General features: G+C 36.6%; 1 protein-coding gene across 2 annotated transcripts; it reads left to right on the forward strand.

Moving 5' to 3' along the window:
- The first annotated feature begins 2,052 nt into the window (after window positions 1–2,052).
- aqp4 (aquaporin 4) lies at window positions 2,053–17,092 on the forward strand. Of its 2 annotated transcripts, XM_082146897.1 has the most exons (6): window positions 2,053–2,361; window positions 3,511–3,616; window positions 6,594–7,014; window positions 7,469–7,633; window positions 8,728–8,808; window positions 15,429–17,092. In XM_082146897.1, the coding sequence occupies exons 2-6, from the start codon at window positions 3,561–3,563 to the stop codon at window positions 15,699–15,701; spliced, it is 996 nt and encodes a 331-aa protein (XP_082003023.1). In that variant the 5' UTR covers window positions 2,053–2,361; window positions 3,511–3,560; the 3' UTR covers window positions 15,702–17,092. The 2 variants fall into 2 exon arrangements, with proteins under 2 accessions (XP_082003023.1, XP_082003024.1); XM_082146898.1 differs by lacking the exon at window positions 3,511–3,616 and having other exon boundaries at window positions 2,054–2,361; window positions 15,429–17,091.
- The last annotated feature ends 8,326 nt before the right edge of the window (window positions 17,093–25,418 follow it).

Below are 25,418 nucleotides of genomic sequence, written 5' to 3' on the forward strand. Positions count from 1 at the left end.
CGTGATGTTCCACAAACACACGGTCAGATCCGCTGTGAAGGGATACTAATGCAGACCACAGAGTGGAAAAGAATGTAACAAAATGAGTATTCCGCAGTATTCAATTCAATACCTTGTTACAATTAGCAGACGGTCGGCTACCCCCAAAACATTATTTTAATATTTTTTAAAAGATATGATATCATGAACAGACCTTTATTTCCCTAAGCAAGCCAAGAATGTCATGTATATAGCCTACTGTATTAAACTAAATAATTTCATGCTTTTTTTTTTTAGTTAATGCTATTAATGTACATTTTTATGTACTGAATTCCTCTCTAAATATATATTAGTTTTTACCTTAATACTTTCATTTTTAATGTAGGCTATACAGTTGCTCTTTTAGGAAAATAAACAAAATTATGAAGAACCAAAATGTTTCCCAACATACTTTTCCAAATCACAAATGTTTCCACTATTCCAGTAAATCCTGATTAATTATTTCTTTCTGATCTGAATTTCTGAATTGATTCTTTCATATTGATCATAAATCCCAGAATCAACAGTGGCAGATGAAGGCAAATTACATGAATACATTACATGAGCTCTGAATTACATCATTATGTAAGAATGGAAAGCTGTTCATTCATGTGTATAATAATGAGGATTTTCACATACATATAGAAAAACACACAAACACACATCTCCCGCCGCCTTTACCCCTCCAAAGCCAAAGCAAATTCCAACATAACAAAGAGAGAAATCTTTATGCAATTATGACTTTATACAGTGCTTACTGTAATCTGGCTTGCGTTGTTGGCTTTAGTTTAGATCAGCGCACTGCAATTATTACCAGTGTGTATTTATGTGCATTTGTTTTCTCGTGACTTGGATTGAGTCTGAATATTATCAGGGATGACTTTTAATGATTTTATAATCCATCTGCCATAATGTAAGAGAACATATGCTTGAACAGCTCAGAGAGGGAATGAGAAAATGAAATGTGGAACACTGACAGCACAGTTAGTTAATTGTTCATCATTACAGCAGTTACTGCAGGACAAACATGGATCCTGGCAGAAACTGTATGGAAATTCTGTTTACACTTGTGTGTGACACACAAATACACAATGAGGAATTGTTTCCGAGTCTCCTACTAATGAGCACATCAAGTTCTGAGAGGATATAACACATTCACACACTGCCCGTAATATACAGCAGTATAGTCCATTATTTATTTAACAGACGTCCCAGTGAATGTTCACACCTTTCATATAACCCTGCCAATCACAAAGAGAGAGAGAGAGAGAGAGAGAGAGAGAGAGAGAGAGAGAGAGAGAGAGAGAGAGAGAGAGAGAGAGAGAGAGAGAGAGAGAGAGAGAGAGAGAGAGAGAGAATTAAACAGCTGCTTTCCACACTACAATGACAGTTCTTCTGGCAGCCCTCCAACACCCCGAATCCTTCAGCATTTTCTCCATCGGACATGATTCTCTTCAAAGGCTTTTCACAAACTATTTAAACAAATGCATTCGACCTCAACCAGGAAATCTGTTGGATCCTGACAGACAGGCCCTGGTCAATATGCGATGAAACAAACATATTCATTTGATAACACTCAGGTGGGAGGAATTCTTCACTTTTACGCCCCGTCCAGACTGTGGCTCTGTGAGGTTACAGCACTCTGAGGTGTGCTTGGAAATGGACTGTTGTTTTGTGTCTGAAGTGGTTACAACTGACTCTGGGCACAAGAAACAAATCAGAGCTTTTTTCATCCTCAGGGGACACATCTAATATATATTGTGCGTACCGCACAATGCAAAGGAAAATATTTGCATCAACGAGACTGGGTGTTTTGGATGAGGCCGAGTCAAAATTTGGGGTTTGGGGTTGGTAAAGTTTTTTTTTTTTTTAGAAGTGAATACTTAAATTCAGCAAGGATGCATTCAATTGATCAAAAAATATTACAAATTTATAATGTTATGATGTTAAATATTTCTGTGATTAGATGATAGATAGATAGATAGATAGATAGATAGATAGATAGATAGATAGATAGATAGATAGATAGATAGATAGATAGATAGATAGATAGATAGATAGATAGATAGATAGATAGATAGATAGATAGTTTTGCCTTTGATGGTCTGTAAGGCTGTGTGCGATACCATGAGGCGAGTGCTGCATGTGTGAGTGGTGTGTGTCACTGGTCTAGTCAGTGCTGTCAGATCAATTGTGCCGAAAGCCTCATCTCTCTGTGCTTTGGTCTCTCCGCTCTGATTTGACCATGAAGAGCCGGTAACATAACACTGAGAGAGGAGCACACTGAGCTGCCAGACTGTCTGAGGAAGGCATGACAAGCTGTGGAGCCCTGGACAGATTCAGGTGAGTTCAAGAGCAAGTGCTAGATCACTAGCATGCTATAACTGTATATTTTTATTTGTCTTGTCGGTTAATTTGTATTCTGTATTATGAAAACCTACATGTTTAGGTGCCTTGATGCTTTAAAAATATGTTCAAATGTACAGTAAATAAATAAAATGTGCAGAATAGGATGTACTGATCTCTTAATTTTAAATAATATTGCATTGGCGGAGAAATATTTGCCTAAAGAGTCTGCAGTTTAGAAACTTGATTTTTTGTTTCATGTTTGTCCAGTTTATTGAAAATAGAAAATGTTTCTATATGAGCTCACTATCTGATGCATGAGGTTCAAACACAGTTCCCTCCATAAATCAAGATAAACAAGGACATAGATATAAAAGGAGTGTAAAAATGTAATGCCATAATATGAATTAGGCAGACAAGTGCACCCTAATTATAATCTGGCATTCTTGAGGCCCATCAGTTCATTTTCAACCACTTTTTAAAGTCCTGATGTGCTTATTTGTTTATTTGTTTGTTTGCTTATTATTAGGCCTACTAATTTATATTGCTGTTGTTGTTGTTGTTGTATTTATATACTAGAGTTTTATTTATGAATTATTACAAATTAGTTAGTTAGTTACATTATATAAAAAAAAGCTGCTGCCTTGAATTTTTAAGTACAACCAACTTGGAGGTTTAAGTCATTTCAATTTATATTAGGCTATTAAACTGACATAAACAAAATTAGTTGAATCTTGTATTAACTTAAGCGTATATAACTTATTTTAAAAAAGCTAAAACATTGTTGAACTTAACATTGAGTTAAAGCAATGTAAAAAACATTTGTTGTCATAACTTATTGATCATATAATTTGTTACAGTGTGTAGTTAGAGTCTCATGCACCGCTCATGGAGGAAGGAGTGTAAGCTTACTGTCGTTATGAAAAAAGCACGACGCGAAGGCACATAACAGCGAGTAGTTTCATGTGGTCGTGTTTAATTGAACTTAATAGTTTTGATCGGTGCACCGGGGAAACGCGCGCGTGAGCGCGTGTGTGTGTGTGAATCAGAGGGAGGAGATGCAGAAAAACACGCAGACTCACACACATATTGATCATTAAATGAGCACGCGCTGTAACTGATCATCACACCTATCCTGTGGTTCAGATGTCTTGTTTGAGGTAGACTTCTCCCACTGAGAGGATGCTTGTTCAGGGATGAGAAAGGCGTTTTCGCGGGTCTCGGTTCCTAACAGAAGTCGTGGCTTTCTTCGGTAAGTTAGTTTGTTGATTTTGCCTCCATAGTAAGAAGTTTTGGTTTGTAAAGTGATGTTTTTGTTATTTGATTACACGGGGTTAAATGTTCACATGACGTTTAGTTGGCTTCACCTGCCAGGCAAGGCAACACCCCTGATCCCCGAAATGAACGTTTAAAATCATCCAATCATCGTCATCTTATTTCATAGAGAACCGTTTAATGTAAATTGCGACAGAAGTGTTTATCAGTTTCCCCCAAAATTCCATAGTCATATTTTCACTTGCTGTTCTGGATTATTGCATAGGCTACTATATTTTAAACCAGTCTAAGATGTTTTGTTGGTCTTAGCTAGTTGGGTTTTTTTCGAGTAGGGATGTAAAAGCCTATAATCAATTAATACTGGATATTCTTCAAAAAACTAAGCATCTGAATCTTCTGCATATGGTTAAAGGAATAACGTTAGTTCACTTAAAAAAATTTATTCTGTCATCATATACTCACCCTAAAGTTGTTCAAACCTGTATGAATTTCTTTCTTCTGCTGAACACAAAGGAAGATATTTTAAAGAATGTTGGTAACCAGACAGTTGATGGACCCCATTGACTTCCATAGTAGGGGGGGAAATACTATAGTCAATGGGGGTAAATCAACTGTTTGGTTTCTGACATTATTCAAATATCTTCCTTTGTGTTCAGCAGAAGAAAGAAACTCGTTTGAAACAACTTGAGGGTGAGTAAATGATGACAGAATTTAACATTTTAAGTGAACTATCCCTTTAAATTGATGTTGCTGACAGTAAACAATACAAAGTTATCAAAGTTTACAGTAATAATTGTAGATATCTTGTTAGAAACTATGGTTACCATGGTCTTTTTTTATGTATTTTGTATATTCCACAACAAAGGCCTAGTTTTTCTTTCCTCGTGATGTTTTCAGTGTCCTTGTAATTAGTGTTGCTAATGATGTGCATTCTATATGCATTTTGCTGATGTATAGCCTACTGAACAGTTGATGTTTGGTTAATAATAGATCCATTTTGTTATTGGAATTTTTCCATGGAATTTTTGAAAGGAAACTGAGGCCACTCTAATTAGATGAATTTCCACTTGGAAGGAGTGCACAGATTAACTGCATGAAGAGACAAACAAAACCATGCAGAAATAGATCAAACACTATAACAGTCTTTTATATTAGGATGCTTGAAAATAGTTTTTCTGTATATTCTCTCACTATTCTCACTCATTGTTTTGTTGTCAATAAATGCAATAATCTTCTTTCCTCCACACTATAACAATTAAAGTAGGGTCCAAATGTTCACAAATCTGACATAAAAAAAAAAAAGTTTTAAGATTTTTGTTAGAAATTAAGAATTCCAACAGGAAAAGTGCCTTTTGTCTCCGTCTTTTTATTAGGCGTATGAATGAATAATGAACCAGCCGCTGGGAAGCTAAAAGAATAGCTTGGCTCCCAAAACTCTGGGTATGGAATATATAGTAAGAATATAGAGGGATTATCCTCCCTCAACCAATAACCGATCTTCAACCAATAAAATCATACATGACATCATATCATATCATATATACGTTGTATAACAAATCTATAAATGGTCAATATCCGGTAAAATTTCCTTATGAGCCTTGCGGTCCGAAAGACTTATAATGCATAGAATAGAAGGCTCTTTCCCCATCCGTACACTGGGGTCCACATTAATGGATAACAGATGTTCATTACATACATACAAAAGCATCTGAGCATACAGAACTGTTCTCTGGACATGGCTGAGAGGGGAGAAAAATATAACTTCTAACAATTTTTAAAACAAACATTATAACATGTAGAAACATTATGTAAGATACTGCACTGTTCTTAGGTCAAACAAGTACATGTGTGACATTGACCATTCCACTGTACATAGTCAAAAACACAAAGATGCACTTTGGATCATCTCAAATCATCCTGGATGACATGATCATCAGGTTTATACAAACTTGTGGAGTTTATGTGGCCTAAATGCTTTAATTAAAGCGGGCATGACATGAGAAATCAAATTAGAGGTATTTGTGCCATTAAAACATCTGGCAAGTTTCGTAACTTGCCTCATTATAAACAAGCGTTTATTTAATCAAGCTCCAAAAATGACTCGTTTTGATATGGAGGGATCTGTGACATCTCACGGGCTATATGTTGCATATGACTGTCTCCAGAGAGGCATGATACAGTATACAGTTTCTGGCATACTCCACGCACTTTAGTCTCCCGACAACAGGACAAATGGAAGAGTGAAAGAACATTCGATTTGACGCTTCCAGTTTAAACAGCTTGTTTGCGTCTTTGTACAGACTTCAGAAAGATCCCGGCGTTGGAAACAAGTGGATGGTTTTAATGGTTTATTTAATGCCGTCCTGGATCTCTTCGGAGTATTATATTGTTTGATTGGAGCCTATGGTTTTGTCAGTGAGGCACAGTGTAATGGAGAGTTCGCAAAGAAACTTTTGTTGAAAGATAAATCAGCGAACTGTATTGGATCTTACAGCAGAGTAAATTATTTCATAATGTTTTGTCTGTAAATTATAGTTTTATATGGATAATGTTTATGTTTTTCAAAACACTTACTCACACATGCAATAGTGAGTGGGCGTTCATACTGTTTCTTATGCAGTGACGTTAGCTTATCATAAAATTGACCGTACAAGCCTTAAATGAGCCATATATATGTATGTATGTATGTATGTATACTTTTTTGTGCAAAGAACTGTATTAACATTTTTAGTGAACATCACGGAACATATTAAAATATTTTTTTTTAAATCCATGTCGTGACCCCTTTAAAGCAAAAGTGTTTTCAGAAAAAAGTCTGAAAATTTGGGGGGAAAATTCCAAATTCAGAAAAAATGCACACCAGAAGTGTACTCGTGGTCTTATGGTATGAATGGGTATGAATCACAAATACATATCACCAAAATTTTTTCTCTCTCTTATTTTATTCCTTTAAGGAGGTGTGTGTCGTCTTGCTCATGCAATAACCGTGTCATGGCAGCCTTCAAGGGTGTGTGGACTCAGGAATTCTGGCGAGCGGTTTCGGGGGAGTTTTTAGCCATGATAATATTCGTGCTGCTTAGTCTTGGATCCACAATCAACTGGACAGCAAAACAGGAGAACCCTCCACCTGCCGACCTCGTCCTCATCTCTCTCTGCTTTGGCTTATCCATTGCAACCCTCGTCCAGTGTTTCGGGCACATCAGCGGTGCCCACATCAACCCGGCCGTTACAGCGGCGATGGTTGCCACGCGGAAGCTGAGCCTGGCAAAGGGTGTTTTTTATTTGTTGGCACAATGCCTGGGGGCAATAGTGGGGGCGGCCATCTTGTATGGAGTGACACCTGAATCAGTGAGAGGAGGATTGGGAGTGACTTCTGTGAGTATTTTTTAATTAGAGAGATAGTTCACCCAAAAATGACTCGTCTTCTTTCTTTTTTTTGTCCATGCAATGAAAGTCAATAGGGTCCTGTTTTGTTTTGGACCCCATTGACTTTCATTGTATGAGCAAAAAGCACTCGAGTTATTCTTTAAAATATCTTCCACAAATGTGTTCCGCTGAAGAAAAAGCCTTGCCTTGCCTTGAGTAAATGATGACAGAGTTTTTGGTTTTGGGCAATCGCTTTAAGGCAGTTGATTAGAAGTTTTACACCTGGTTAAACTCATCAGTCATTAGTAGAGTACTCAATAACCTAAATTAGGCATGTCTCAGTGTGATGCCTAAAATTTGTAAGTAGTAGGGGCCTCCAGGAGAATGATTGAAAAACACTGGTGTCCAGCAAGTTTTCGATAAAGCTCACGCTATACAAATAACTCACTATCGCCCCTTGCAGGTCAATACTGAAATCTCCACTGGTCATGCCATTGTGATAGAGCTCATAATCACTTTTGAGCTTGTCTTCACTGTCTTTGCCACCTGTGACCCCAAGCGCAGTGATCTTAAAGGTTCGGCAGCGCTGGCTATTGGTCTGTCGGTGTGCATCGGCCATCTGTTTGCTGTGAGTATTTCCCTGATTTGCACCACTAGAAAACATTAATTAATTGTGTAAAATTGCATTGCTTTACATTTCATGCACTTTCCGAAGCATGTTTCTTATGAGCGCTTTAAGTTAACTGAAATTTTCAATCCTGCACTGTCAAGCACATTTTTAAGCAGTGCTTGAAGATCTTTATCCTATAAAGATTAGTCTCTTGAGGTGTATCTGCTTAGTTCTCCTTTGGAGAATTTGTAGCCTAGCTACAATCCCAAGTGATAGTGTTATTTCCATGCCAATAATCCCAGCAGAATCTGCAGATGAGGTGTTTATATGAAAGCTCATTTGTGTTGCTAAGAAAGTTGGCATGAGAGCGGGATGCCCTCTATATGCCCTCATGTATTTAGGTCTGGCACTGAGACAAACTCTACTTAAGACCCTTTAGAGCAGATTTATGATTTAAAGAGCCAAACCACTGTCACTCAGCTCACTCATTCCTTCCATCTCTCACATTGTTTCTTTGCATTTCTTCTGCTCTTCCTTTTAGAGTCTCTTCTCAAAATTCCATGCCAGGCTCATTTGAAATGTGCCTGTGGGGACATTTCTGCAAAATAATATCATGTTGCTTCTTGCATATTTCACAACACTCTCAGAGTGAAATGTCCAGTGAGTGGTGCTAAAAGTGTTTAACATGTGAACATGATTCTGGCAAAGTTTTATTATTTTGGTGTATTACGTTGAATGGAGATAAAAGGTCAATGCTCAATTGTGTTTGAAATGAATGTACCACCTACACTAAACCTAAATGATAGTGTTAACAAAAGCAAGCATGAGATAACGTTTTCTGAAGGAACAATGCATTTTTGCATTGTTGAGGAGTGCTGTATCAGGTAAGTTGCAAAGCAAGTTTACTACATCAAAAAATCCATACGTATGGAGCTGGTTATGTGATGTAAATGTCAAAATGTATTAGTATACAAATCACGCTCTATGGTAAAAGTGTTTTGAGGTCATAACATAGTGCTGTGCAAGAAATCGCAAAAAATGTCCAATAAACCTTTGTTGCAAAATTCATGCAATTCATAACAAGTGTAACACGTTTTGTCTGTGTGTTTCAGATCCCGTACACTGGAGCCAGTATGAATCCAGCTCGCTCTTTTGGTCCTGTGGTCATCATGGGAAAATGGCAGGACCATTGGGTAAGATTCACGCAATATATTCTGTGTGTGGAGAAACTATACGAAGACTCATTAAAGGGATAGTTCACCCAAAAATGAAAATTCTGTCATCATTTACTCACCCTCAAGTTGTTCCAAACCTGTATGAATTTCTTTCTTCTGCTGAACACAAAAGAAGATATTTTGAAGAATGTCTGTAACCAAACAGGCCCATTGCCCCCCCAAAAATACTATGGAGGTCAATGTGGTCCATCAACTTTTTGGTTACCGACATTACAACTTGAGGGTGCGTAAATGATGACATCATTTACATTTTTGGGTAAACTATCTCTTTAAGTTCTTTCTAAACCCTACATTGATATTTATGTGCATAAAGACTCAAGGTCAGCAAGGCCTTTGGAACTGTGATTGATAAAAGTGAAGCTGCCGAGAATTTGATTCAATGCCAAAACTTTTTTAAGAAGAGAATTTTGGCTTTGTTTCACTCCTACAAAGGAGCCTGAACTATATCTGGCGCATGAAGACATTTATCTCTGACCTACCACAGACCTTTGGCATGAATCTTGATATACTGGATTCATTCATTTTTAATATCTCAGTGTAGAACTGTTGTATGAAAGCACCATACTCTCAGTCCTGCTGTTGTACTGAATATCAAACGGCTGCAAGACATACTGCAGCTCTCTTGCTTGTGCGATTTTCAAATGTCATTCTCCTTGAAACATTATAGAGCAATCTTAAAAGCAGACAGATGTGGCATTCAAAATAACACCGGTACATGATACTGGTTGGTGTGCTCCCTACATGCACATATGAGTGTTATGTATCTTCATGAGTGGTGCGTCTGAGTGACTGCTGCTGTCATCAGGGTTGATACAGGGTCTCCCCTGTGGTGCTGTAACATTAGAAAGGTCAAAACATTTCTTTCATGGAGTGTTTACCGCACTTGCAGCATGCTACACACAGTACCCTTTTCAAGGCGTTGGTGTTAGTTTCTTCAATGAAAGATTTTAGAGATTATGAATGAAAGCAATGCATCAGGCGTGATGCCACATGAAGGCCACTCTGGTACTGTTACACTAATGAGAGCTGCTGGTGATCATTATACTGTATATTTAATCGTTTGGAAATAATGAGATAAACAAAATGAACTGCATTTTTGGACACTGTCCGGGGTTTTGCAGGGTAAATGTATCTGGCCTGTGCTATGCAGTCAGTCGCACCCACTTCTATTTCTGTCATCACAGCAGTTAGTAATCCAGTTTTGGCACACTTTTGGAGTCAATATCCTTGGCACACTAATAAAATGCATATATCAGACACGGATATAAGAGCAGGACAGATTATTTACTGGGCTGAAAATATAATGAAGGAAAGGAAAGGAAAGGGCATACTTCATAACAAAATAGTTTTTTCACAATATATTTAATCATATACACAAAATGCAAAACATGATTAATACAGTGGGGTCCAAACATCTGAGACCATCAGTGAATTTGCTATTTCACATTAAATTTAATAGATTTTTCTTTTCATTGCAAATTATAATATTAGCATAATAATAACAATTTGTGTGAAAAGTTTAATATTCATCATATTAATTGAGCTTATTTATTTTAAATGAATTAAAATAAATATTAAATATAATATTGTATATTAATGCATATATACAGTACACTACCGTTCAAAGTTTGGGGTCAGTAAGATTTTTTAATGTTTTTAAAAGAAGTATCTTCTGCTCACCAAGGCTGCATTTATTTGATAAAAAACAATAATAAAAAAAACACAGTAATATTGTGAAATATTATGACAATTTAAAATGACTGTTTTCTATTTTAAACTGTAATTTATTCCTGTGATCAAAGCTGAATTTTCAGCATCATTACTCCAGTCTTCAGCGTCACATGATCCTTCAGAAATCATTCTAATATGATGATTTGATGCTCAAGATACATTCATTATTATTATCAATGTTGAAAACTGTTGTGTACAATTTTTTTTCAAAATTCTTTGATGAATAGAAAGTTCAAAAGAACAGCATTTATTTAAAATAGAATATTTTTTCACATTATAAATGTAGCTCAGTGGTAAGAGCATTGCGGTAACAACGCAAGGTTGTGGGTTCGATCCCAGGGGATTGCACATACCTATGTATAAATGTATAGGATAATGCAATGTAAGTCGCTTTGGATAAAAGCGTCTGCCAAATGCATAAATGTAAATTTATTTTATTTCTATCCCCCAAAAATAAAATAAAAATTCTTACTGACCCTAAACTTTTGAACGATAGTGTTTAATGTTACAAAAGCTTTAGATTTCAGATAAATGCTGTTCTTTTGAACTTTCTATTCATCATAGCATCATGAAATAAAAATGTAAATAACTGTTTTCAACATTGATAATAATCATAAAGTTTGGTATATACAGGTGCTGGTCATAAAATTAGAATATCATCAAAAAGTTGATTTATTTCAAGAATTCAACTTAACAGGTGAAACTAATATATTATATAGACTCATTACATGCAAAGTGAGAAATTTCAAGCCTTTATTTGTTATAATTTTGATGATTATGACTTACAGCTTATGAAACCCACAAAATCTAAATCCCAGAAAATTAGAATATTACATGAAATCACACAGTAATTAACACAGTAATGCATGGTCATTGAACCAGGTTTTGGTTCTTTTGGCAGTGTGGGCAGGTGCAAATCCTGCTGGAAAATGAAGTCAGCATCTCCATAAAGCTTTGTCTGCTGAAGGAAGCATGAAGTGCTCTGAAAATGTCCTGGTAGACGGCTGCGTTGAGTGGACAGCACAGTGGACCAACACCAGCCGATGACATGGCTCCCCAAACCAACACAGACTGTGGAAACTTCACACTGGACTTCAAGCATCTTGGATTGTGTGCCTCTCCATTCTTCCTCCAGACTCTGGGACCTTGGTTTCCAAATGAGATGCAAAATTTGCTCTCATCAGAAAAGAGGACTTTGGTCCACTGTGCTTTATTAAATCCAGAGTCAACGCAGCCGTCTACCAGGACATTTTCAGAGCACTTCATGCTTCCTTCAGCAGACAAGCTTTATGCAGATGCTGACTTCATTTTCCAGCAGGATTTGCACCTGCCCACACTGCCAAAAGAACCAAAACCTGGTTCAATGACCATGCATTACTGTGTAATTACTGTGTGATTTCATGTAATATTCCAATTTTCTGGGATTTTGATTTCGTGGGTTTCATAAGCTGTAAGCCATAATCATCAAAATTATAACAAATAAAGGCTTGAAATATCTCACTTTGCATGTAATGAGTCTATTTAATATATTAGTTTCACCTGTTAAGTTGAATTCTTGAAATAAATCAACTTTTTGATGATACTCTAATTTTATGACAGCACCTGTATATACTGTATTATTATATATTATGTTATTTATCAGTTGTGGTCAGAATTGCATCCTCCTCTGAATTATTGACACCCGTGGTAAATATGATCAAAGATGTAAAAAATAAATCTGCATTTTTTTTATCCTTTTGATCTTTCATTCAAAAAAAGTGCAAAAATCGAACCTTTCATTGAAGTAATTGAAAGTGAGGGGGAAATCACATTATGAAATAAATGTTTTTCTCCAAAACACGTTGGTCACAATTATTGGCACCCCTATAATTTTTTATGAGTAAAATATCTCTGAAGTATATTCCCATTAATATTGACTCAGCACACCAGGGTGACTAGGAATATGAAATTGTCTGGCTATGACTTTTGAGTTGAAATATGTGGAAACTCAAAGGACAAATTCCCTTAATCATCCATAACAATGAGTAAAACCAAAGAATATAGCACCAAAACATTGTTGAGCTTTACTACATAGAAAGTGGCTGTAAGAAAATAGCTAAAGCATTGAAAATTCCAATTTCCACCAAGGTTCCAATCAACTAAAGATGTTATTAATCTGCCTGGAAGAGAACGTGTGTCTATATTGTCTTAATGCACGGTGAGGAGGAGAGTTTGAGTGGCCAAAGACTCTCCAGGGATCACAGCTGGAGAATTGCAGAGATTACTTGAGTCTTGGGTTCAGAAAGCCTAAAACAAAACAAAAATCAAACAACCCCTACATCACCACACGTTGTTTGGGAGGGCTTCAAGAAAAATCCTCTGCTCTCCAGTATATTCAGTTGTCAAACTGTAACTTCAAAAGGGACTGGATTCTATGGTCAGATGGAACTAAAAAAAATAGATTTTTGGCAGCAGATCCATCAGATGTGTTTGGTGCAAACAGGGATAAAAGTACCCTATGCCTACAGTTAAATATACCGCTGGATCTTTAATGTTGTGGGCCTATTTTTTTGCTGGAGGTCCTGGGCATCTTGTTCAGATACATGGTATCATGGATTTTAGATTTTAGGATTAAAAACCTGACGGCTTCTGCTAGAAATCTTATAATGGGCCGTGGTTGGATCTTCCATCAGGACAACGGTCCACAACAAACATCAAAATCAACAAAAATGTGTCACTGAGCACAAAATGAAGCTTCTACCATGACCGTCCCAGTCCCCTGACCTGATGAGTGGAGTGAACTGAAGAGGAGAAGCACCAACATGGATCTGGGAATGTGAATTGGATCCGGAGAGATTCTGTATGGAGGCATGGTCTCTGATCTCTTGTAAGCTGTTCTCCAAACTCATCAGGCATTATAGGAGAAAACAGTTTATCTGTTTCTTATGTTGGAAAAAGGAGGTTGCAAAAAGTATTTAATAAAAAGGTGCCAATAATTATGGCCAACGTGTTTTGGAGAAAAGCATTTATTCATAATGTGATTTTCCCCCCACTTTCAATTCTTTTACTTCAATGAAAGGTTCGATTTTTGCGATTTTTTTATTTATTTTTTTGAATGAAAGATCAAAAGGATAAACAATGTAGATTAATTTTTACAGCCATCTTTGATCATATTTACAAGGGGTGCCTTTCATTCTGACCACAACTGCATATAAATGCAGATATATCTATATTACAGTTTTTCTCAGTCGCTTTGGTGCATTTCTCACATCACTATTTACATTTGCACAACAGTTAGTTCAACCTCCACAACATTTAGTCATTTGTGCACATCATAGTAGCAGTTTCTCATTCCTTCCAACAAATTGAAAATGCTTTTGGACATGCATCAATTGCTTTCATACAACTCTCTGCTGTTTTATAACATTATCATTTGCTTATGTCATGTCAGTCAAAATTAACTATACTTGTGAATGCTGAATAGTCATTCCATATAAAACTAATAGTCCTCATTTCATTGCTTGAGTCATTACATACAAAAATGTTGAACTAGCTGTCAAAATCTGTCAAGCTAATTTTACAAATTTTTTAAAATCTTTTTTAATCGCCACTTGAGGAGATACTTTCCTCACTGCATTGCAAGAGATGATATTCGCTGTGATGTAGATGAAATTATGTGGCCAGACAGAGAGGAACGTCTGGATGTGCATGAATGATTACAGTACTATGTATGTTGTATATTCAGTTCCAATATGTACTGCAATATTGTTTCCAGTTGTGCACAGCTCTACCCAAAGGGAGTTTATGTTTGTTGTAAATAAGGGTGTATTTTTTCTTTTGCACAATGCTGTGAACAAATTAGAATTGCAAAGAGCATATGCAGTAAAAATGTGAAACATACATATTCAGTGTCTTGTACTCAGTTACCTCACTAAATACAGTAATGTGTAACTTTACTGTATTTTTCAAATGGCTGTGCAAATAGTATATAGTGCTGTCTTGAGCATTTTCAGGGAGTGTCACCAAGATCTGACTTTTTTTGCATTGGAAAACATTTACAGAGTAAACTGTCATAATGAAAACATGACAAAGCCATTTGACTATCTTGTTCATAAACAATAGTGTCAGGACTTTTCATCTCGATGACACTGACACTTTCATTGACATGAAAACTTGCTTTTGAGGAATGAGCTATCCATTTTGAGCAAGTGACACGCTTTTGCAGGTTATCAACTAGGTTTTGCCGTTTGTACTAATTGTTTTGAGAACTGCATTAACTGTTGTGCAAATGTAAATAGTGATGTGAGAAATGCACCAAAGCGACTGAGAAAAACTGTAAATATTTCTTATTATTTTACATAATAAAATGTCTTAATTGTTTTCATTATTTAATTAATTTAATACATTTAATTAAAGTAAATTAATGAAAAGAAACTTAAAATTGTAAATATTGGTGCAGAATCTTAAATATTTCTTATTAATTTTACATAATAACATTTCTTAATTTTTTTCAAAATCCTAAAACTCACAATTTGAGTGAGAAGTTTAATTAATACAATTGAATTAAAACAAGTGTATTAGAAGAAATCTTAAATATTATACACTGGTGCAGTATCTTTATTTATATATATATATATATATATATATATATATATATATATATATATATATATATATATATATATATATAATTGTATATCTTAATTTTACAGAATACATTTCTTTAATTCTTTCTAAATCATAAAACTCACAATTTGTTTTAAAAGTTTAATTATTTAATTACATTCAATTCAAATTAATTACCACAGTATATTTTTGAACGAGATTTATTCTCTCTCTCTCTCTCTCTCTCTCTCTCTCTCTCTCAGGTATACTGGGTGGGCCCTTTAATAGGGGGCATCCTTGCTGCCGCTGTGTACGAATATCTATTCTGTCCCGACCCTGACCTGAAGCGGCGCTATGCCGACGTCCTCTCCAAGAGCCCCTTCCAGATCGACCCGTATCGGGTTGTGGACACAGAGACGTACCCCAGCGATCAAGCTCAGCTCATGGCCAAGCAGGCAGCGATCCGAGTGCTGGACCTGGAGAGGGCAGAGAAGAAGCGGAGGGAGTCTGCTGGAGAAGTGCTGTCGTCTGTATGACTAGTGAGAGCCACTGAGGAGGAACAACAGCACAACATCAATGAGCTCAAAGAAACAGATCTGATCTAGAGTCACGGCCTGCGTTTGTGTAGAAATCTTCTACCGAACGACTCCGAACACTTGACTTTAATGATTAAGAATGAGCTAAACCACCTAATGGTCTGTCTTTAAACTCGCTTAAAACGCTCTTCCCTGTATGCCAGTCACAGCCCATAGATCTCATATCCAATAGAATCCACTTTGAAGAGTTTAGCCAGTCACTGAACATCCTTTAGCAGATGCACCTCATCAACTACAGAATCAATAACTAAATGGGATTCTCACATCTAAGCAACTGTAACGGTTTGCTTTGGTTTACGGGTTATTGCCTGGCAATCAGGGGTTGAGATTAGATCATCACCATAGTAATGCAGACCATTTTCCTTCTCAGTGCACTCTGTAGAATATTAACCCCTTCTGCCCTTTACTTCTGTCCTCACTTTCTCCCTTTTAAATGTAATGTTCTGTAGAGTATTTTTATTACATTTTTTCCTTAAGGTTATGGATGTTATGTCTTTGAAATGAATGTCGCTGTCAGAAATCTGTATAAATGCAACCCTGCATGACTTTTATTTTATTTTTGAGCCTAAAATGCATGACTTTTCCGACACATGCACACAAAACCCGAACATATTGTGTCCCATTGTGTCAGTTCTTTCATATTCAACTTGTAATTGCGTTATTTTAGGCTGATTTATTGCCATGTGTTGGATGCATACAATTATTTATGAAATCAAGTGATGTATATTAACTGTTTAATAATAATTTGAAAACTGGAGTATTATATTAAAGAAAAATAACTGGAATTTCTTACGGAAGCCCATTTTACCCACAGAGTTAAAAAAAAATTAAATAATAGGCTTCCATAATAATTCCTTTACCAACAGGCATTTACATCTCTTTACCAGCAGAGGGCAGCACATCCTTAAACTGCGTCGTAAACCTGAAACTCCAGTAATGCTGAGCTGATTTATTTATCTGTTGGCGATAAGTACCAGATTATTATTATTTTTTTGGTTATGAAATATTGTTTAGGGGACGGTTTAGCTCCTCTCTCCTCTTACATAAGTCATTCTCATTTTCAGTTTCACTTTTATACCACTCCCTTCTTTCATTTAGTCAGAATAAGTGTGTGTATGGTCATGAAAAACCTGGATAGGCCTATATTGTTTTAATCATTTTAATATTGTTTGATTTCATGGCTTAAAAAACAGGTAAATTCATAAACATGTAAAAAGTTGTGTGAGTTACTGTTGAATATAATGACTAACTATGCTCAGAAAGTAGTTTGCAATAATTTGTTCTTTACATTTGCAATAAATTTTTGTAATTTCTTTGTGAATCTCCTTATCCCATACAACTGAGAAAATAATGGAGAAATCCTGTAAATTCATTGGTTAAAGGCTGCAGCAATCATGGTGTGTATGTGTATAAATCAGAATGGGAGGGAGTGAGGAAGCGCAATTTTTTATATTTTTATTTATAATTAAGAAGGTGGTTAATCCCAAGGCTTTTGACTGAAACAGAGGCAGCCCTCCACTCTTCAATCCCTCCCTCAGCTATTTATGGAAATTTAAATCTTAATTGCTCCATTTAAATTAATTGGAGAAAGAAAAAACTCAGCAGTTAGTCTGTTAAAATATTTATTTTCCCATGTGACTAAAGGAGATTCTCCATCACAACGCACATAAAGCTGCCCAAACTATACCAGCATCAAAGCTGTGTGTGTGTGTGTGTGTGTGTGTGTGTGTGTGTGTGTGTGTGTGTGTGTGTGTGTGTGTGTGTGTGTGTGTGTGTGTGTGTGTGTGTGTGTGTGTGTGTGTGTGTGTGTAAATGATTGTGCATTAATCCAACTTCACAAACTCAAGTCATTATAGACATTATTTAAACCCCAAAACAAGTGATGAAAATTGCAAAAGCATGCAAGTTATTTAGACCAATGCACACATAGGAAACATACAAAAACATACATGTGTTTATGCACATACACAAAAGTTTTATGTGACAGTTGAAGCCAGAGGCTAAAAACAATAAACAATCTGACTATGAATATTCATGCAAGCTCACACTGGGGTTTTGTGTAATATTAAGCAGCCCAATGAATATTCCTGGAGACAAATTAAAGTGATGGACTGTGTGTGGAAGGTTGTGTCTACATCTTCAAGAATGCCATTCAGATCTTCCTGAGTGTGACACACATATGGTTTGAGTGTTAAACAGTCTGAGGACTTAAAGAGGCCTTCTTTTGCAACGCCTATTGACCTTTAAGGAAACTGTATGAGTGACTGAAAGCACAAATCACAACCTATTCTCACTCCCAAGGAGTCAAAAACTGAAGCATGGTCAAGCGTCACAATGAAGGCGCCCCTTGGCGTCACTGTATGGACGAATTGGGAACTCCATCGCTTTCAATGGGAAACCTTTGGGTGTCAACAACACGCGTGGATTTTATCAGTAGGAAATCGCGCTGAAGAAGTCTCATATTGAACACATCGCGATATTTGGCATCAGTTCACATGTGCCAGATGTTGGTAAGAAGTAGTGTAAACTACATGCTGTCCCAATAATGTGATATAATGTCTTTTCTGTTTGTCGATCAGATTAGCTCCCTCATGTTCAGTCACTGCATTATATCTGTCATTCCACGGAGGCTTTGCATTTTATTGCTTTCTTTCAACACCTTACTATTCATATCAGGTTCAAAGTAGTACAATTAGTTCCAGTAAAAACAACGCTCACCATGCTTTTAACCTCAGTAACCTTAGTTTTACTGATGGGTGTAGTAAAGGACAGTATTTCACAAAACTTACCATGCTTTTACCACATTATTGGTAGTTTTAATGTGACATTTGTTGTAAACGCACAGCAACCACAACACTTACCATGCTTTTACCACAGTAACCTTAGTTGTACTGTGATAGGTGTAGTAAAAGGATAGTAACCACAAAACTTACCATGCTTTTACCTCAGTATTGGTAGTTTAAAAGTGATATTTGTTGTAAAAGGATCGTAACCATAACACTTACCATGCTTTTAATGCCTAATAATGTAAAATCCAATATTTGTTAGGTAAATCAGTACTTTTCCCTTAAATAATCCTATAGGGGCCTATATTATACATAATGATATTTTATTTTCTCTTTTTTCAGCTCAAAAGACCAAAAGGGCCTTTCGGACTCAGTCAGCCCATTATTGTTTGAGGAGAAGTAAACGGAGGAGATGGAAAGTTACAAAGGCAAATGTTTACAATGGTATGTATGTGTTGGTTTTAACCCTTAATCAAACATTTTATCAAGCATTTGTTGTTTCTTAAAACTTTTCTTACAATACCCATATCCCAATCAGTACAAACATAGTCTCAAAGTCATAATAATTCACAAGATTTAACAAGTTGTCAAATTCGTACGATACTAGTACATTTGTATACTAGCACATAATCCTGCAGCTTTTACTCCTACTGCTGTCATTGGCTACTGCCTCAATTCCTGTACATATTTATCGCGATATTTGTAAATCAGTTGCGCCCCTTCTTGGAAAGTAGTCGGATGTCCCACACACTGTCAGAAAGTTTATATTAATTGCATTGTATTCTTTAAAATTATAAAAAATTGGGCCCTGTCTGTTCATGTTCCATTGATACAAGATGTGTCTCCACACCTCATAACCTTCCTCTGTTTGCAAGAGTGGAAAAGCTTGTCACATGACATCAGATATTCGATTATTTTGTCATAATGAGATCAGTTACACTGCTGAAAACTGTCCTGTTTGCATTTAAATCATGTTATTTTTAAACAAGTTCATATGATTATTGCTTGCTATTAAAGACATACCCACTATTGCTATTAATCATGCCCACATATCAGTGAACTTATTACATAAATGCATTTATAATTTTTTTACATTTATAATGACTGAGAAACAGCACCGCGAATTGGGCAAAAAATGCCATATAGGCGTATCATTTTGTATTGTGTGTTGTCATGTTCAATGCTTCATAAATACATAATTCCACAGTAAAAACTGCTTAAAATTTGGATTTAATTAGAGGAGCAGCTCTACTATAATGGGCTCATGCTCACTTTAACGCACCCTCTGAGGCGGCTGAGAAACAGCACCGCGAATTGGGCTGAAGGCACAATAAGCGGTTATTTGTGCTGTGTGTAATGCCAAGTTCAAAGCTTCATAAAAAAATAATTCTACAGTAAAAACTGCTTAAAATTTGGATTTTGTTAGAGGAGTAGCTCTACTATAATGGGATAATGTCCACTTTAACGCACGCTCTGAGGCTGCCGAGAAACAGCGCCGCGAATTGTGCAGAAAATGAATTTTGGCGGATCAGTTCAAAGATTCATAAAAAAATTATTCTACAGTAAAAACTGCTTAAAATTTGGATTTAATTAGAGAAGCAGCTCTACTATAATGGGCTTATGTCCACTTTAACGCAGCCTCTGAGGCGGTAGAGAAACTGCACTGCGAATTGGGCTGAAGGCGCACTAGGCGGCTCATTGTGTAATGTGTCAAGTTCAAAGCTTAATAAAAAATTATTCTACAGTAAAAATTGCTTAAAATTTGGATTTCGTTAGAGTAGTAGCTCTACTATAATGGGATAATGTCCACTTTAACGCACCCTCTGAGGCTGCCGAGAAACAGTGCCATGAAATGTGCAGAAAATGCAATAGATGCTCTTTGTGCATGTAATGTGCCAAATTCAAAGCTTCATAAAAAAATTATTCCACGGTAAAAACTGCTTAAAATTTGGATTTAATTAGAGAAGCAGCTCTACTATAACGAGCTTATGCCCACTTTAACGCACACTCTGAGGCTGCCGAGAAACCGCGCCGCGAAATGGACAGAAATTCAATAGGCGGCTCTTTGTGCATGTAAGTCGGTTTTAACGCACCCTTACATGTGGCTGAGAAATGCAGAATTTCTTCATTCATTTCTAACAGAGCTTGGTGCAAGCAATGCCATTCACACAGGGTGCTTAAGGAAGCGTCGCGTCATTTAAAGGGGAGGTCCACGCGTCAATAAGTAACAAACGAATAAGTAACTGTATTCAGCCTCGTGCATAAGCAGTTGTCCTGACGATTTTCTCTTTGATACACTAACATTGAGTTACACCCATTTGAAATGTAATTTTTTTTTGCTCTTCCAGGGGCCGATGGGGGTGGAAGGGCAGTAGCCTGGCTACGTCAGACTTCGTACTTCCGCTCAATTTCAGTTCGCTTCTGTACTCAGTCTGAGATAGCGACCTATCTCCCAGTTTTCCTCCGGCCTCAAAACAGCCGGCCAATCAACGAACAGAGGGCGGGCTGAGAGCCGTGACGAAGACACTGATTGTACCGTGGATGCGTAGATTTACTTCACATAATCTGCAAAAGTCGTTCACAGCCATGTTCACTCCGGCATTTCGCTCGATGGTTTTGATTCGCATCATATATGTTTACAGTGGAAGTTCGATGCGGCTGAGAGCCGGCGCATAACACACGTCATAACCAAACGTTATGTGATTGGCTTACGGGTAACCAATGATTTTAAACTTCAACCCCCCCGGCGAGAATGAAAACGCTTTTCAATTATGCCCTTCCAGACTCTGTCTACAAAGTAGCAGAGTTTGGTATTACCAGGCTAGAAGGGCAGTACAATCTACACAGATCTATTCTCCTCTAGCCTGGCAAGCCAGACGTACATCAAGATGTTTAGTCTGGCAACTCACCATAGACACGGTCAATCTGATGGGTGGGATAAACGGCTGTCTTTCAAATTCCCTCTGCACACAATAGGACAGCACTTCAACCAACCAGAGCGTTTTCCCAACAGCGGAGCTAACGTTAGTTGATAGATTCAACTTTTAAATCTGGCCGACAAAACTACGAACACATCTTCCTTTTTTTAAGAATGACTTAAGTGCCGTTCTTTGTTCTTTTCTCAAAGAAAAACTTAACTCCAAGTCCTCCAGAGTTGCGGCCAAAGCCGATTCGAAAGACCGCTGTTCTCCATCCGCAGCAGCCGTCATTCTTTGTTTTCAAGTGGCAGGAACCCTCGCAACTCTGTCGTCATATGTTAAGCCCGCCCCCGCCTACTCTATACACGACGTGATTGGCCTGACCCAATTTAGGTTTTTGCAGCAAAAAGGTCTATTGAGAGTTGCTAGACCCACCCTGGCAGCAAAATAATTTTGCTGCCGCTAGGGTGCGTCTAGATTTCTAGGCTAATTCTCCTCATCATGGACAACAAACTTTGTTGAGTCACATTTAAATATCGGAGTATTTTATCTTTTCCCCCCTTTTCTATTCTTTTTTTTTGTGGTGATTTTCCTTTTATTGTGACAGGACAGTAGAGAGATGACAGGAAACGAGGTGGGAGAGAGACGGGGGATGGGATCGGGAAAGGTCCACGAGCCGGGACTCGAACTCAGGCCGCCCGAGCGCAAAGGCGCTACATGTCGGCGCACTGACCACGAGGCCATTGGCGCCGACCCCCCCTTTTCTATTCTAACATGAGTATTGTGAGTCCATCTGATATGGAAATATTTTAAAGAAATGCTGCAATATAATAATAATAATAATAATAATAATAGGCTAATAATAACAATCTTCATTATTTCTTTGCTTTTTTGTATGAACAACAATAAATATAATGTATGGCAGTAAAAAAAAAAAAAAAATCTATTTATGTATTTACACTATTAATATTACATAAGGATAATGCACCATTCAGTAAAACACCAAAGAATCAGTGCCAAAATTTCTTCTTCCCACATGCCTGACATCAGTAATGTCTGTGCTTTCATTTTTAATGCAGTAGATGTACTAGATTGATCAACATGGATCATCTTCAATTATGCTTGAAGTGTTTGTAGCAATATAGCCCACTGCAGCCTTTTGTTATTCACATACCTTCCCTTTATTTCACTGAAATCTGGCATACTTGTCACAACATGCAAGTATGTGCAGCTTTTGGTGCATTGTTGTCCCAAATATCATTAACCAAATCAAAAATGTAGATGTCCTAAGTAAAAGAGTCATGATAATTAATTATATGTAGTTATTTTAAAATTATGAAATAAAATGACAATTTCTCAAATAAAATTGTCTATTTACTGTACCAAACACAACTTTCAATACACAATATTCACCATATTTTATTATACAAAACTTTATTGCAGGACACAGCATAAAGTTGATTAAGTAGCATAAAGACAAATGAGATTCAAGATAAATAAAAATGGGTCTTCAAAAATACATTAACATCATCAATTCACAGCTGCTGAAGCAACAAAAATGAGTGCCACAGAATCATATTCAGTCACCTCTGATACAGAAAACAGATTTGATATTGTGTTGGAAAATAATGATTCATTATCACAGATAACTGCGGTTTCTTGCTCTTCCCTGTACATGTCTCTATCATGTTCATGTTCTTCTTCCTTGTCTAAACAGTTTGTTCAGTTGTACCCTACAGTACAACTGAAGAACAGAAGATGTGATCACTGATGTGGTGTAGCTTTTTCTCAACCAGAGGAAGAAGTCTCAACATCCCATTGTCAGGCGTTCTCCAGTCCTGGTCTGAAAGTAAAACAAAAAACACAAACGATTCAAATTAAGTTGTTTAATGTTCAGCTTATGTTCTGCATGATTTAAAGCCGTGATGGGCTACTGTGGCCCTCAGCGTCCACTCCACTGTCCTGCAGATTTAGCTCGGACCTCAAACCCACCTGCCTATTGTCTATAAGTAAACCTAAAGACTTTGGTTAAAATTTTCAGGTGTGCTCAATTAAGGTTGGAGGTAAACTCTCCACCTCAAAAAAGGAGACATCTTGTCCTAAATGGACATCTTTAAAGGCGATTTTCTCAATGAAACCCTCAGATTCCAAATTTTCAAATAGTTATATCTCAGCCAAATATTGTCCTGTCCTAACAGCTTATTTATTCAGCTTTCTGATGATGTATAAATCTCAATTTAAAAAAAATGTACCCAATATGACTGGTTTTGTGGTCCAGGGTCACATATAAGCTAAGAACTGTTTTACCCAGATCAACCACAACCTGTTTTAAAAGATCTTTTAGAAAGGCATGGTCTCTTTGAGCCTTCACCAGTGATGCTTGATTTCTTTCAAGACAACATACTCTTCTGTTACTTGTTTCAAGAGCTTCACTTGGTCAAAAACCAAGTGATAACCTGTACAATGTAAAATTGTTACAATACTGCAATACAAATTTCATGGCAAGAATTAAGAAATGGGTACAGAGGCACAGGACGTACCATGCTCATAAAGCACCCATGGCCATGCATACTTCTCAGAGACTAGAGACTGGAGTTTTTGCCTCTTGTATTTCTCCGTGGCTGTGCATTAGTCTTTTCCCTCTATAATCTTCAGAAGTTTGTGCCTTCTCTTGCCATCCATCTTAAAGCACAAATTCAATGTTTTTGTTTAGCCAAAGAACTAACCAGATATTACACATAATTCAAAGAACATTTACTATTTGATTCCTAATATATGCCACAACTCATTATCTTCCAAGAACACCAGCATTTATAAAACAATGGAAAAATGTAACCTGTTTATATTAACTAAATGCTTTTTATCACACTTGTCTAGAAAAATAGAAGGTGCCATTTTTAAGAACTTTTTAAGAACTTAATAGTCCTTTGAGAGATCAACATCAAATTATGTAGGCTACTACATATTACAGCATCGTTTCAATACTAGACATACCAATGGACTCGCGCACCTTTCTGTCTTTTTTGGGCACCAGATGTTCCTTCCTCACCCTAAACAAAGGACTTATTCGATTAGCTTGCGTTGATATAAGGACTGGTCTTCCTTCTCTGCTGTAAAACAAGAAAGGCTCTACTTACTCTATGCGCAATTACTATTGTTCTTGAAACATATCAATTAAGACAGTTATAAATAAGTTAATTTACCATACGATTCAGGAGAGAGCATTTGATGAGTAAATACTGATTGAAATATTCTAGAAAATTCTAGAAAAAAAAAAAATATAGGCAGCAAATAGCATGGTTTATTCTTAAAAACAAAGTTTGTTATATAATATATAAGATCAGTTATATAGTTATAATAACTATAGGCTACCTAAACTGAATCAGACGTCACGCCCTTGCTCCAAAAAACGTTTCTGATTGGTTAAAAAAGCACAGGTCGCTAGCCTGATTCTTTTTTTTAGCCTAGAACTAATAAACAGGTGTAACAATATAGGTCGTTTCACTGATAAGCCTAACTGTCAGATAGTTTATGTGTGTTATTCCTAAATAAGATTAAAATGAAAATCCCAGATGTGCTCAAGCATTTAAAATGGCTTACGGCTCATCCAATCAGAATTTGGTAAAACTTTATTTTGATGGTCCCTTTTGAACATTATGTTGACTGTAGCCTAACTTTGGAACTACATGTCAACTAACTCTCAATAGAGTATTAGAGTAGGCTATTACTCTTTTTGATGGTAACTTTGCAACTAGCCTACATGTCAACTAATCTAACCCTACTCTTTTAACACTCTAACTCAAAGTTAGTAGATGTAACGTTACCAGAATGTGTTAAGGGGCCATCAAATAAAGTGAAACCCAAAATGCAAATGCGGAAGTAGCAATCCGTTTTATAATTAAGGTTTTAAACGAAAAGCAATGACATTTTCATTATCACCTTATGTTAACACC

The sequence above is a fragment of the Leuciscus leuciscus genome, assembly GCF_965113295.1.
Source record: "Leuciscus leuciscus genome assembly, chromosome: 19".
Lineage (NCBI taxonomy): Eukaryota > Metazoa > Chordata > Actinopteri > Cypriniformes > Leuciscidae > Leuciscus > Leuciscus leuciscus.